The sequence below is a fragment of the Pelobates fuscus genome, chromosome 1, assembly GCF_036172605.1.
Source record: "Pelobates fuscus isolate aPelFus1 chromosome 1, aPelFus1.pri, whole genome shotgun sequence".
In the NCBI taxonomy this organism is placed as follows: Eukaryota; Metazoa; Chordata; class Amphibia; order Anura; family Pelobatidae; genus Pelobates; species Pelobates fuscus.
The window spans coordinates 28,752,533-28,766,951 of NC_086317.1; the positions used below are offsets into that span (position 1 = coordinate 28,752,533).

At 40.2% G+C, this 14,419-nt stretch overlaps 1 protein-coding gene across 2 annotated transcripts in view; it reads left to right on the plus strand.

The window, feature by feature from the left end:
• The window catches only part of DSCAM (DS cell adhesion molecule), a 563,650-nt gene that overhangs the window by 304,024 nt on the left and 245,207 nt on the right, over positions 1-14,419 (plus strand). For both annotated transcript variants that reach the window (XM_063447089.1, XM_063447097.1), the window contains exons 14-15: positions 671-799; positions 2,111-2,278. In XM_063447089.1, coding sequence (XP_063303159.1) covers positions 671-799; positions 2,111-2,278 — 297 coding nt within the window. The remainder of the gene's footprint in view (positions 1-670; positions 800-2,110; positions 2,279-14,419) is intronic.

Genomic DNA, 14,419 nt, shown 5'->3' on the forward strand with positions numbered 1-14,419 from the left:
AATGTTTTTTGCCTACGGCGGCAAATATCCTTGCACCGGCCCTGCACACACTGCATTCATACACACACACACTGCATTCATGCACACACACACTGCACTCATACACACACTGCACTCATACACACACTGCACTCATACACACACTGCACTCATACACACACTGCACTCATACACACACGCTGCACTCATACACACACACATACGCACACACTGCATTCATTATACACACACTGTAAATAAATATTCAATTAATATATTTTTTTTTAGGATCTAATTTTATTTAGAAATTTACCAGTAGCTGCTGCATTTCCCACCCTAGTCTTATACTCGAGTCAATAAGTTTTCCCAGTTTTTTGGGATAAAATTAGGGGCCTCGGCTTATATTCGGGTCGGCTTATACTCGAGTATATACGGTAATATATACATGTGTGTATGTGTGCATGGCTGGTTCAGAGCTCTGTACATGCAGAACTGCAAAATACACACAACCCATATCTCTAAATGGAATAATAATTAGGTAAGCGTGTTCCCAAAGCTAAATTAACAACGTAATTAATGCATCTACCCACATACAATATGTTTTATCCATAGCATTTGCAAACTGCCAATTTGCTGCCCTCATGTTGGCTGTTTTGTAATTTTACTTATGCTTTTTAACTGAATAAATCAGAACCTCCGGATCCTCCAGAAATTGAGATACGAGAAGTACGAGCGCGGAGCATAGCACTACGGTGGACAATGGGATTTGATGGCAACAGTCCGATCACAGGCTATGATATCGAATGCAAAAACAAATCAGGTATAATTTTTACCATGTTCATTGCATTAATATTATTTATTTAGTGCCAACATTTAAATGAACATATACAATAATGTACACTCACATTATGTAGGGAGAGACAGGGCAGACTGGGGTAGGTAGAGGAATTATGCAATCAGTCAATAAAATAAAAGAGAAATACAAAAACAAAAGAAGGCAATAGAGGAACAATTCCAGAAAATAAGCAGAACTTAACAGGGACTCTTCGGCAACAACACAATTTTAATGCATGTGATAGGTTTTGGCCTCATTAATATGCTGTATGTTTTTGCATGCTCAAACATTTATGGTTTTTGAACATTGCATTATCAAATGTTTGCACACAGCTAAGCCACTGACAATACAAAATGATCTGAACACAAAGTAACCTATATTAAAAGGAGAAGACACCCAGGGAGACATATAGTAAGGATATTAAACGCAGCTCACTCAGTGCTGGTGGAGCTGAGCTGTGTACATACCTTAGATAAGGAAGTGTTTCTGGCATGAGGGGGTGTGGCTAAAGAGGCCGGCTTATGAAGTAGCATTCTGCAGACATTTTTTTTTTGTGCAAAAACTATAAAGATTTGAGCATGCAAAAAATACACCATATGAGTGAAACCAAATGCATTAAAGTTGTATTGGTGTCTGAAGTGGCCCGTTTAAGCAAAACATAGAAATACCTACATTATAAGGATCAATAAGGGGTTTATGTGGAATCCTCCATACATGTCGAAGAGTCTTTGTAGATGTTGACAAAAACCAAATTCCAGAAAGTTCAAGGAATTATTTGTATAAATATATACCAGCAAGACACAAAAGCACAAACACTAATGCACTCATGTAATATATGACAGTGGATTCTGCATAGGAATATATTTGGAGATATATCTTATCTTTAATGTTGAAATTCTGGATTTTCAGTTCAGAATTTCAATTGAGAATTCTCAAATATATACATTTCAAATATCCAATATTGCAGTTTAGTGAATATACCCCAGTGATTAACATTATTAAACACACTTGCAGCTCACACGGCTTTTCCATTTATTTATCTTGCACACCCACACACGTGACTAAATACCTCCCTTGTATTAAGGCTTATTATCGTCAAACTTTGTGAAGTATTTCAAGGTCAAAGCAGTTCAACCTCGACTCTTCAGTTGCCATTTTAAATTCTTAGTTATAGGATATGTACTGCAGGGACCTGGGAAACATATGTGTCTGTTATCTTTGTTTGGAAGAATGCAGATTAAAAATAAGTAAATAATTTGCAGAACTTGTTGTGAGTTTTTTTTTTTTTTTTTTAAGATTCTTGGGATTCAGTTCAAAGAACCAAAGATGTTTCTCCTCAGCTAAACCAGGCAACCATCATTGACCTCCACCCATCTTCTACATACAACATCCGGATGTATGCCAAAAATCGCATCGGCAAAAGCGAAGCCAGCAATGAACTTACAATCACAACCGAGGAAGCAGGTATGAGACCGTGATAGCTGCTGTACTGGGCAAATAACTGAGTTTCGCCTGTCTGGTTACGCATAGTTGAACTCCTACTCATTTAACAATTCCCGGGATAAATGCCGAAAGTGTCTTTAAAAAACTAGTAACTTGTTATGTATTTGAATATATTATTTTAAGTGGTTTTGATCATTCAGATGGGCTACATCATCACATGACTGAGTAAATTACTTTGTCAAGAGACATGGTGTGACCTTGACTTTAACCAGGAAGGATTGAAAAGAGAGGACGGGATGGAGGGCAATATTACCTGTAAAATACAACAAACCCCCTGCTAAAATCTCTATAAACAGTATACATGCAAAAAATAAAAATTAAAAAAATGGAACAAAGGATAGTCCATAGGCTATCACCAACTTATTGTTGGGATTTATTTAATAATATTTAAAAAAAAAACAAAAAAAAACCTGTCAGATCCACTTTATTTGTTTGGTTAGATCATATGACTACTTCACAGACAATCTACGTAGGTCTCAGTCCCAGTGCATGTAAGTGAGCTAATTGTTAATTTTAACATAATTTTTGCTCATAGCCAGCTTTGAGCCCATTAAGAAAGAAACTATACCATGCCAACTGCAAGTGGTGGTCCTTTAATAACTATTGTAATGCTGGACTGATGGCAACATTAATTTAGAGGTAACATTGCTTGAGAGAGTTAGAGGTAGGTGGTAAAGGAGTAAAAATGCCAAACTGTGACGATGTTTTTTATACTTTTAAAGAATCTTCAAATTAACTACAAATTTTCATTGATGCCCCGTATAGATTTTATATTGTGAAGAAAAGCAAATGTATTTTAAATCCATGATTTATATTGATACATTCTAAAATCAGCTCATATTACTTTAAATGAAATGCTATAATTTGCAATTCTTCAGAGTGCAGATCTATTTTTAGATGATTTATAAAGCAGCATTAATTGTGAGAAAAAAAGCAGTGTGACTCCAAAATAGAGCAGTTATAAAACACTATTGAAGGCATTCTTAAGTGCTGTCTGCCAGAAACTGCAGGATCAATTCTTTTAGCTTTTATCAGCCATTCATGCGCAAGCATAAATCGTGCCGGGACTGCCAACGCTAATGGGTGAGCAAGAGGGAGGGGATCAGAGAGCGTATCTTCATGGAGACATCATTGAGTAGAACTCTTTCCATACCATCGACTCTGATTGGCCCAATGCATAGTAAGCATTATTGTCAATGGGATCAGTGGGAAATGCTTTTTATAAATGAAAAGGCAAGTTCGTAACTCACAGTGTGCTGCTAACACCCCCTCCTTCAAACATGCTTATTAGTTGTTTAAAGGATTTGGTATATGTGTTTCAATTCTGAAAATATCTCTGGAATGATCACATTCTATCTAAGGCCATTGGTATTGTTAAAGCGGCACTGTCATGCCGAATCCCGTTTTTTTTTTTAACCCCCCTCCCGCCTCCACTACATCCAATCGACCCTCTAGTCACCCCCAAAGGCCCCTAAGCCCCCCAGATTACCTATTTTTTATTCTTTATTTTCTGCCCCGATCTATATTCAGGGCGCCGCCATCTTTGTGTGGGTAGGTGAAGTCCCTGTGGGACACGTCATCTACCCACACTACACAGACTGTAAGATTCCTGCACATGCCCAGTGAAACACCTGGACATGCGAACGTGAATTTCATCTATTCATTCATTCATCAGACAGACGAATGAATGAATAGAAAAAATCAGATGAACAAACTAACACTGAGTATCAGTGTTCGTTTGTTCGTTCAGTTTATTACAAGGAGGGAGCTACCGGCGTGCAACTCCCTCCTTGTAATATGTAACTATAGAAGCGGCAGGGAGCTGTGCTCCCCACCACTTCATAAGCCCCCCAGGTCCCCCCTCACTCTATGGGGGTCAATATAACCACCATAATAGCATAAGGGAGATTCAAATCTGCCCAATGCCCCTACTCGCTATACCGCGAGTAGGGGCATGTCCACTAAACAGTGAGCAGCCTGTGGATTTTAGAAAAAAAAAGACGTCGAATGGTAAGTTTAATTTTACTTTACAGGTTAGCAATTTTATTCCCCCCTCACTATTTTTTAGGGTGAGGGGGGTAGGTAGGGGCGTTTTTATTTGGGTGGGGGGTGGGTGACTAGGGGCTTGGGAACCCCTAGTCACCTTGATGGGGGGGGTGGGAATTTACTTAGTGCCCCCACCCGCCGCCCAGGGGTGGGGGCGGGGGGAGGACAGTAGGTCCCCCCCATTATCGTTATGGCCCCCACCCGCCGCCCAGGGGTGGGGGCCGGGGGGGAGGACAGTAGGTCCCCCCCCCTTATTACTATGATGGCCCCCACCCGCCGCCAAGGGGTGGGGGCCGGGGGGGAGGACAGTAGGTCCCCCCCCCCTTATTACCATTATGGCCCCCACCCGCCGCCCAGGGGTGGGGGCTGGGGGAGGGCAGTAGGTCCCCCCCTTATTACTATGATGGCCCCCACCCGCCGCCCAGGGGTGGGGGCCGGGGGGGGACAGTAGGTCCCCCCCCCTTATTACCATTATGGCCCCCACCCGCCGCCCAGTGGTGGGGGCCGGCGGGGGAGGACAGTAGGTCCCCCCCACTACTATTATGGCCCCCACCCGCCGCCCAGGGGTGGGGGCCGGGGGGGGAGGACAGTAGGTCCCCCCCACTACCATTATGGCCCCCACCCGCCGCCCAGGGGTGGGGGCTGCGGGGGGGGAGGACAGTAGGTCCCCCCCCCTTTATTACCATTATGGCCCCCACCCGCCGCTCAAGGGTGGGGGCCGGGGGGGGACAATAGGTCTCCCTCCCTTATTTTACTTTAGGGCCCCCACCCGTCGTTTAGGGGTGGGGGGCAATATTCTTTTTTTATTTTTTTTACAGTGAGCAGCCACAGGCTGCTCACTGCTTACTAGACATGCCCCTACTCGTGATATTGCGAGTAGGGGCATATTATTTACTAATACTAAGTAATCTTTACTTAGTGTTAGTAAAGTTGGCTGAAAGACCAATTTAGGTCTTTCAGCCTTTTAGTAGATAGCTCCCTAATACCGTGGGAATTAGGGAGTTATCTACTAAGCGGCTGCAAGATGCAGCCGCGGCAATGAATAGGATCGGAGTTTCATTCATTAGAATGAAATTCCGATACGATCAAAGTACCGAATTGCATCCTAACACCAATGGAGAAACTCTTTTCATTCTGTTAGGATGCAATTCGGCAGTTTTGCCGGCGTTCTGTCTAAGTGACAGGACGTTCGGCAATACTGACAGGAAGCATTGTGGGAACAGGGAGGAAAGGTAAGGATTATGGGAAAATTGCTCTGACCAGCGGAAATGAAGCACACTTTGCTCCTCCGCTGGTCAGAGCTGGTCAAGCGGAGGAATCCTCCATAAGGCAAAGAGTCCCTACTTTGTCTTATGATTTTAAAGAAAACTAAAGAAGACAGGAAGAAAAGAAGAACAGATCCTGAGAGAGGGGGAGAAGAGGAAGAGATTGAGGAAAGGTAAGTTCGGCATGACAGTGCCGCTTTAAGAATATAAATGAAACAATAATTCAATAATATATGCCCCGTTCTTATCTGTATATGCACAATTACACCCACAAACCCTTGTTTTACCCAGGGGCGTATTAGCCGCGAGGCAAACAAGGCATTTGCCTTAGGCGGCATTTTCCAGGGGGCGGCAAAAAAAGCCGCCCCCAAATGCCCAAAATGCCCAGGGCAAATGCCTTGTTAGCCTTGCGGCTAACTGACAAGGCAGGCTGCTGGGAGGTCGGGCGGCACTGACGTCATATTCCGGCTCCCAGCCTCACTCTGCGGCGCGCGAGGGAGCTGAGCAGACAGCTCAGAGGAAGTGCTCCCTCGCCGCCCGCCCAGCAGACAGCCTAGCAGCCCGACCGGCAGCCCCACTAGACCCCAGGGAGTTAGAGAACCCCCCCAGCATTCCCAAAGGTAAGGAGGCTTGTGGGGGGGGGTAAATTAAAAGAAAATATATACACATATGTTAATGTGAGTGTGTATGTATGTATGTCTGTTAGTGTGTGTCAGCCTGTTAGTGTGTGAGTGTGTGTATGTATGTCAGTGAGTGTGAGTGTGTCAGTGTGTGTGTGTGTCAGTCTGTTAGTGTGTGAGTGTGTGTCTGTCTGTTAGTGATTGTGTCTGTTAGTGTGTGAGTGTGTGTATGTATGTGTGTGAGTGTGTATGTTAGTGTGTGTGTGTGTATGTCTGTTAGTGAGTGTGTGTGTGTGTATGTCTGTTAGTGAGTGTGTGTGTGTATGTCTGTTAGTGAGTGTGAGTGTGTCTGTTAGTGTGTGAGTGTATGTATGTCAGTGAGTGTGGATGTGTTTGTTAGTGTGTGTATGTCAGTGAGTGTGTCTGTTAGTGTGTGTATGCATGTCAGTGAGTGTGTCTGTTAGTGTGTGTGTGTGTGTATGTCTGTTAGTGAGTGTGAGTGTGTCTGTTAGTGTGTGAGTGTGTGTATGTATGTCAGTGAGTGTGAGTGTGTCTGTTAGTGTGTGAGTGTGTGTGTATGTATGTCAGTGAGTGTGTCTGTTAGTGTGTGTGTGTCTGTTAGTGGGTGTGAGTGTGTCTGTTAGTGAGTGTGAGTGTGTCTGTGAGTGTGTGTATGTCTGTTAGTGAGTGTGTCTGTTAGTGAGTGTGTGTCTGTCTGTTAGATAATGTATGCTTATCTGTCAATTCATGTGTGTGTGTGTGTGTGTGTGTGTGTGTGTGTGTGTGTGTGTGTGTGTGTGTGTGTGTGTGTGTGTATTTAGAAGGCGGGGCGGGGAGAAGGGTTGGGTGGGGGGCGCCTGAGTTTTGTCCTGCCTAGGGCAGCACAAAACCAGGATACACCACTGGTTTTACCCCTTTTCTATAACCTTCAGAACCTTATACTAGTTATTTCTCTTTTTTGGAACTTTCAACTGTATCATTCCTATATGCAGAATTTTAATGCACGTCCCAAGTGTCTTTTCTATTTTCTAGGAGCTCAATTTTGTTGGTGTGTCTGAGTGTATTACAGAGCTCCACAGCAATAGTACTCCCAGTAATGTGTCTGAGTGTATTACAGAGCTCCACAGCAGTAATACTCCCAGTAATGTGTCTGAGCGTATAACAGAGCTCCACAGCAATAATACTCCCAGTAATGTGAGTGTATTACAGAGCTCCATAGCAATAATACTCCCAGTAATGTGTCTGGGTGTATTACAGAGCTCCACAGCAGTAATACTCCCAGTAATGTGTCTGAGCGTATAACAGAGCTCCACAGCAATAATGCTCCCAGTAATGTGTCTGAGTGATTAACAGAGCTCCACAGCAATAATACTCCCAGTAATGTGTCTGAGTGTATAACAGAGCTCCACAGCAATAATACTCCCAGTAATGTGTCTGAGTGTATAACAGAGCTCCACAGCAATAATACTCCCAGTAATGTGTCTGAGTGCGTAACGGAGCTCCACAGCATTAATACTCCCAGTAATGGGTCTGATTGTATAACAGAGCTCCACAGCAATAATACTCCCAGTAATGGGTCTGAGTGTATAACAGAGCTCCACAGCAATAATACTCCCAGTAATGTGTCTGAGTGTATAACAGAGCTCCACAGCAATAGTACTCCCAGTAATGTGTCTTTAACCCCTTAAGGACACATGACATGATTCCCTTTTATTCCAGAAGTTTGGTCTTTAAGGGGTTAAACTACAATAAATGTGTTTAGAAATCAGTCTGTGTAAATTAGATTTATTTATTTATTGCTTGCATTTAGAAATCACCAACATTTTCTGCAGCGCTGTACAATAAGGGTAGGACATGCAATCTACACATACCAGTACAAAAGGTAAAGAGGGCCCTGTCCGTGAGCTGAGATATAGCCATATAAGCTCTTTTATGCAAAGTGCTTAGTTAGATAGCCCCATGGGTTTATAATCTAAAGGACATAATGGGGATTTGAGACAAGAGGTAGCATGGGTAATTTGGAAGTGATGGCCAAAGTAAATAAAGGTATAGTTGAAGCTACTAGTAAAATGTAAAGGGAACAGGAATGCAGATACAACAGTTATATGAAGGTATTTATGGCTAGGAGGGGCATAGGATGGAGAGGGATACATTGGTTTTGTTCTATATAGCATTGTATTTATAAAAATTGTTATAAGGAAGTAATCTAAATATTTCTCAGAACAGCCCTGCCCCATGCTACAACCCCCACTTGCACTCCAAAAATTTAATGTTTGATAGTTGTTTTTTTATTTTTTATTTAAAGTTTAGTTTATTGAAAGCAGCATATTACAATTTATGAAAAGCCTTTGTAGGCTAGAAAAAGTTGAGAGAAGTAAATATCAGATTATATTTCTTATATTGTTCTTTATACACATTTTTAGGCAATAAAAAGCTATAAACAGCATTCAGTGTCCTTTATCTTGCGATATTTCACAGAAGGTTTGAAATGTTAATATAAATGCAAAATCACAATTTTCTCACATACAGTAGATAAATGGTCATATAACCTGCTTGCACATATTTATAAGTTGTCTAAAAGATGTCTTCTTCCATCTCAGTTGCAGTATTTTATTAGATATACACTTCTTTTACAGATCCTGTATATTTTGATTCATATATTAATGCATTCAGCTGTCCAGTGAGTGCTGGTGTAATGGAAACCCAAAAGCCAAACGAATTAGCAGAGGCAGAGTCTAGTGTATCGCAAAAAGAAAATACAAAACTTAGAAAGTTCAAAGTTACAGCATGGTCTCCTATCAGAGTTATTCAATAAAGTGAGAATTGTTGTGAATTCAAAGTGAATTTCAAAAGTTAGGGCAAAAATTGTTACTTTAGAAAAATTCCCCAAGTCAATTCTGTTTTCATTAGGCCTTAAATGTGAATAACCCTGTATTAGACAAAAAGGTGCTTAAATTCACAAATTACATTCAGTGGGTTTGTTGGCCTCCTTTGGAAAGAAACATTCTTTATTTGCCATTTGGTTTATATTCTTGGGTTGTTTGTATATTATTTGTGTTCCCCTACATCCCTCTTAAGTTTCCATACTTAAGCAAGAGCATGTGAAGAAAAGTAAATATATATATATATATATATATTTATTTTAAATCAATGGGCCTCTCCTATGTGCATAGACCTGGAGCTGCAGCTCCATCAGCCCCTATGTTAATCCGCCCATGATTATCCCAAGCTCTCTTACCAAATTCAAAACCTCATTGGTCAAGCATTTCCTGACAACAGCAAATCAAACAATCCCAATGTGTTGGAAAAACAAAAACACACCACCCATACAGGAATGGATCCAAAAAAATGGAAAGTATTAGGCAAATGGAAGAAATAACCCACTCTCTTTGAAAAAAATACCATCACTTTGCATCAACCTGGGAACCCTGGAGGATATTTCTCCAAACCAACTCCCACTGAGCATAAGGTTATATTTTAAGAAATTTCCAAAAGTCTTCTGTTTCAGTTTAACTTTACATATACAAAATTATCCCCCTATGGGCGTTCCATCCTGCACAGCTTCCCCCACCTGTTATATTATGTATATCCCTTTGTGAATTACGATGCAATGTATTTTATGTGTCAACTTATTCCCACCCTGACGGGGAGGATGTTACCACTTAACGTTTAACTTAACATAAGAGGTACACGATTCTTCTTGTAACGCATGCACCTGGCCCACTAGTACGATTCTATACTCTTAATAGCCAATGTATACTGCACAATGACCTGCTCACTATACGTGTTTTAACATGCCACATCCACTACGGAGGACGTGGTCCACTACATACAACCCTAAATAAAAGGTGTTGACGCATTCATTGACCCACACTCTCCTGCACCCAGTTTACTACCACAAAAATGGTGTAGTGAGTACCAAAATGTCTAAGATCGTATATAAAATGTATCTCAATTTATATTCTCCTTCCCAATTGTACCTACTTGTGTGCATTGTAAATCCTATTGTTGAAAATAAAAAAAATAAAAAAAGTTATTGCATTCATGAGCCTTTGATATTGGGAGCCAATGTTACTATAGGATAAGGGTAAAACATCATAGATCCCCATCGATCATTAGTTGGGAGAACCTGATAGCAACACTAACATCACTGTGGAATTTTTTGCTGCTTCTGTTTTCTGGAGTCTGGACTGTTGGACATATGGGCTGTAGAGCAGGTCTCAAAGCTTTCTGTTTACATTTCAGTTTTGCTTTGAACAGGGGTTTCTGGGAAATTTAGTTTTTGGTTATCAAGGTCCTGAGCTGAACTGGAATTCCCAGAAAGCTTTGCTGCGTTTCCTACGATATGTGCAATTGTGTTATTGGGCACGGCAAGTTAGAAGGGAGGGACATAAAGAAAGCGGCCTCATCGACTAGCAAAAATAAAGTGTTTTATAACAGAGAAGTGGGGCAGGTGAGGATAATGATGATGAATGTTACAAAAACATTTTTAAAAACCTGTATAATTGTTTAGATATATTTTTTAAAAATATATATATATTTAGATATTATGAGCATAGATCCAGCACTACAGTCTTTTTTTTCCCCTGGAAATAACCATTTTGCACATATGTTCCCCAAAGTAAATCCAACGTTTATATAATTACTGATACTTAATCCTCACAGCGTTGCCACTGTAAGAACATGTTTACCTTGATACTTGCAATGAGCAGCAATCTGGTTTGTCTTTTTGCATAATATTTCTGTTAGTTTCTCATTAATTAATTAATTAATTAATTTGACTCCTAATCACTCCAGGAATAGCAAGCTGCTGTGTTTCTGGGAAAATAAATTGCAGCAGCCCATCTGTTATTGACAATACATGGTTTCATAGTATTACTAATATTATCAGCTTAATTATTATATTTTCAAATTGCAACAAGAAACGGCTAATTTGTGCACATGTGTTAGACAGCTCCAAATGTATTTCTGGAACATGAGGCAGAGGCATATACAAGAGCATTCAATCAAAATACACACCGAGTCCGTAGCATAACACAAATCTCATCTTTGTTGATACTGTGCTTTCAAAACAAGGTTCTAGGTATTGATTTTCCTTGTTTGCTACTCAGTAAGGTTCTGAGGACCATGATAGACAAAACATGATCAAAGAATCCAATGTGGGTCTTTTCTTTATTTCTAGGTAGACCAAGATAATTTACAGAGAGAGGACCAGAAATGGAAAAGAGCTATGGGGTGTAGCCATCTCTAACTCATTCACATTATTATGAGGATAAACAGTGTGAAACCACAAGGAATATCTAGCACAGAAATCCCAAGCAAACTTATTCGGACTGGGAAGACAAGCAAACTTCCGACACTTTCCCTTCTAGTCTGGCTCAATGACTTCAGAATATGCGTTATGTGTACACAATTTGTCTTGAAATATGTGTCAGGAAAACCAAATTATATTCTTCATTGAAGTAAATTCAAGTTATGTTTTATCAGCCCAATCAAAATAAGATGCATAGACATCACCAATGCAGTGACAGCCTTTGGGCCTATGATATGCCAGCATATCACATTTTGAAAATCAACAACAGGATATTTAAAAGTTGATGATGCAAAGAAGGAATTGTTACACATTAGAGGAAATGGTTAGGCTATTTTAGTATGTTTGATGTCATAAGATTAGGACTAAACTAGAGGCTATGTAAATGTACAGATTAGCTTAGTTATATAGCTAAATAAGAGAATTATTATTATTATTTATAAAGCCCAATAGATTCCCCAGCGCTGTACAATGGGTGGACTGATAGAAGTAGTTGAAACCAGACAAGATGGACGCACAGGAATAGTAGGAATAATCGGCAATAGTGGAAATAATCACTGTTACAAATCGGCTTACATTAAACATAATAATAAACAGAAAATTAAAATATTAATAATTGTCTGTTGCTCTTTGTACCAGATATATATATATAAATAAATCAATAACAAAAGATTCAAGTAAGTAAAATAATTGTGAATAAGTGACATATTCATCCGAATTTTCATCAATTATTTTACTTTAAAGACCATTTTGTTTATGAAAATATATAAATATATACTATCGTGATCCTGTACCTGTAGTGTAACACCGCATTGATAAAACAGGTCTTTTCTATGAATATTTGCATACCAAATTCATAAAATATCACATGAACAATATCTGTGAAAACCAAAGAAAAACAAGTTACCTGCGCTCTCTCCTTAATCCCTATGTATTTTTAAACAAATTGAGTTTTTTTTAGTTACCTCCAATGGCCATGAGAGGATAAGCCCACCTGCCAACGTCAAGGCAAAGCCCCCTAGGTGGGTCCTAACTCTAACCATTCACCTTGCTTCCTTGAGCCTCTGGCAAAAATCTCTACTGAGACAGAAAGGGGTATTTTTTATATATAACCCTATACATTATTAACCCTTAATAGGGAACACATGGGATGGGCATTGTAACAAGGCTGAGTGATACAAAAAATGGATACAAATGCAGAAAGATAAGTCCTGCGCTCACTCCCATCACTACTGGGCGGCTGCAATGACTACAGTACACATCAGCCCCAATACATAGTAAAAACCAAAGAAAAACATGTTACTTGCGCTCTATCCTTTATCCCTATGTATTTTTAAAACAAATGGAGGTATTTTAGTTACCTCCAATGGCCATGAGAGGATTGAGCCCACCTGCCACATCAAGGCAGACCCCCCTAGGTGGGTCCTAACTCTAACCATTCACCTTGCTTCCTTGAGCCTTTGGCAAAAATCTCTACTGAGACAGAAAGGGGTATTCTTTTATATACACCCCTGTACATTATTAACCCTTAATAGGGAACACATGGGATGGGCGGCTGCATTGTAACAAGGCTGAGTGATACAAAAAATGGATACAAATGCAGAAAGATAAGTCCTGCGCTCACTCCCATCACTACTGGGCGGCTGCAATGACTACAGTACACATCAGCCCCAATATATAGTAAAAACCAAAGAAAAACAAGTTACCTGCACTCTCTCCTTAATCCCTATATATTTTAAAATAAATGGAGGTTTTTTAGTTACCTCTAATGGCCATGAGAGGATAAGCTCACCTGCCAACGTCAAGGCAGACACCCCCAGGTGGGTCCTAACTCTAACCATTCACCTTGCTTCCTTGAACTTCTGGCAAAGAAGTGAGACAGAAAGGGGTATTTTTTATATATACACCCCTATATATTATTACATAGGGATTAAGGAGAGCGCAGGTAACTTGTTTTTCTTTGGTTTTGACAATATATTGGGGCGGATGTGTACTGTAGTCTTTGCTGCCGCCCAGTAGTGATGGGAGTGAGCGCAGGACTAATCTTTCTGCATTTGTATCCATTTTTTTTATCACTCAGCCTTGTTACAATGCAGCCGCCCATCCTCATTAATATCTGTGAAAACATGCAAAATTATTGTTATACTTAATTTGCTTTTTGCACCAAAAACCAATATAAACAAAAATCAATATAGTGAGTATAATTTACCAACTGAAATAAAAAGTGATAAAATGCTCCTGCAAAATAAACTATCAGTAAAGAGCACGTTACAATAATGCATTGGTGTATATTTAGCATAAAATAATCTATGCTAGAATACTTTGTGAATATAATAAGAATGCTTCAACAAGGCTTATCTTCATGTCCTTCCCACTAGCCTCTCTGTCAGTCCTTACATTGGCTTCCCGTGAGATATAGGGTTTAATATATAAAAAAAACAGTCCTTGCTTACACATCTCTTCATAGCACTGTCCTATCTACCTACCCTCACTAATACACATGTATGTCCCCTCCAGTCCTCTAAACTCTGCCACAGATCTGTTTCTCTCCTCTTTCTGTACTAGTGGCTCTCACTTTCAAGACTTCTCCTAGGCTGCACAGTTTCTATGGAAGTCTCTTCCTTGCTACATTAGACTTTAAGTCAATCTCCATTCCTTCAAAAAACACTGAAAAGCAATTTCTTCAGGGAAGGCCTATGAAATAACCTGTCAACAGTTGTCCCTCCCCACACCTCTGCTTCCTTACAACTGTGTCATATAAAAAAACTAAACCTTCATTGTAAACTTTTCTAGCAATCTACTATTCCATCACATGAAATACATCCTATCATTAAATCCTAAATCATTTTACCCCACTCCC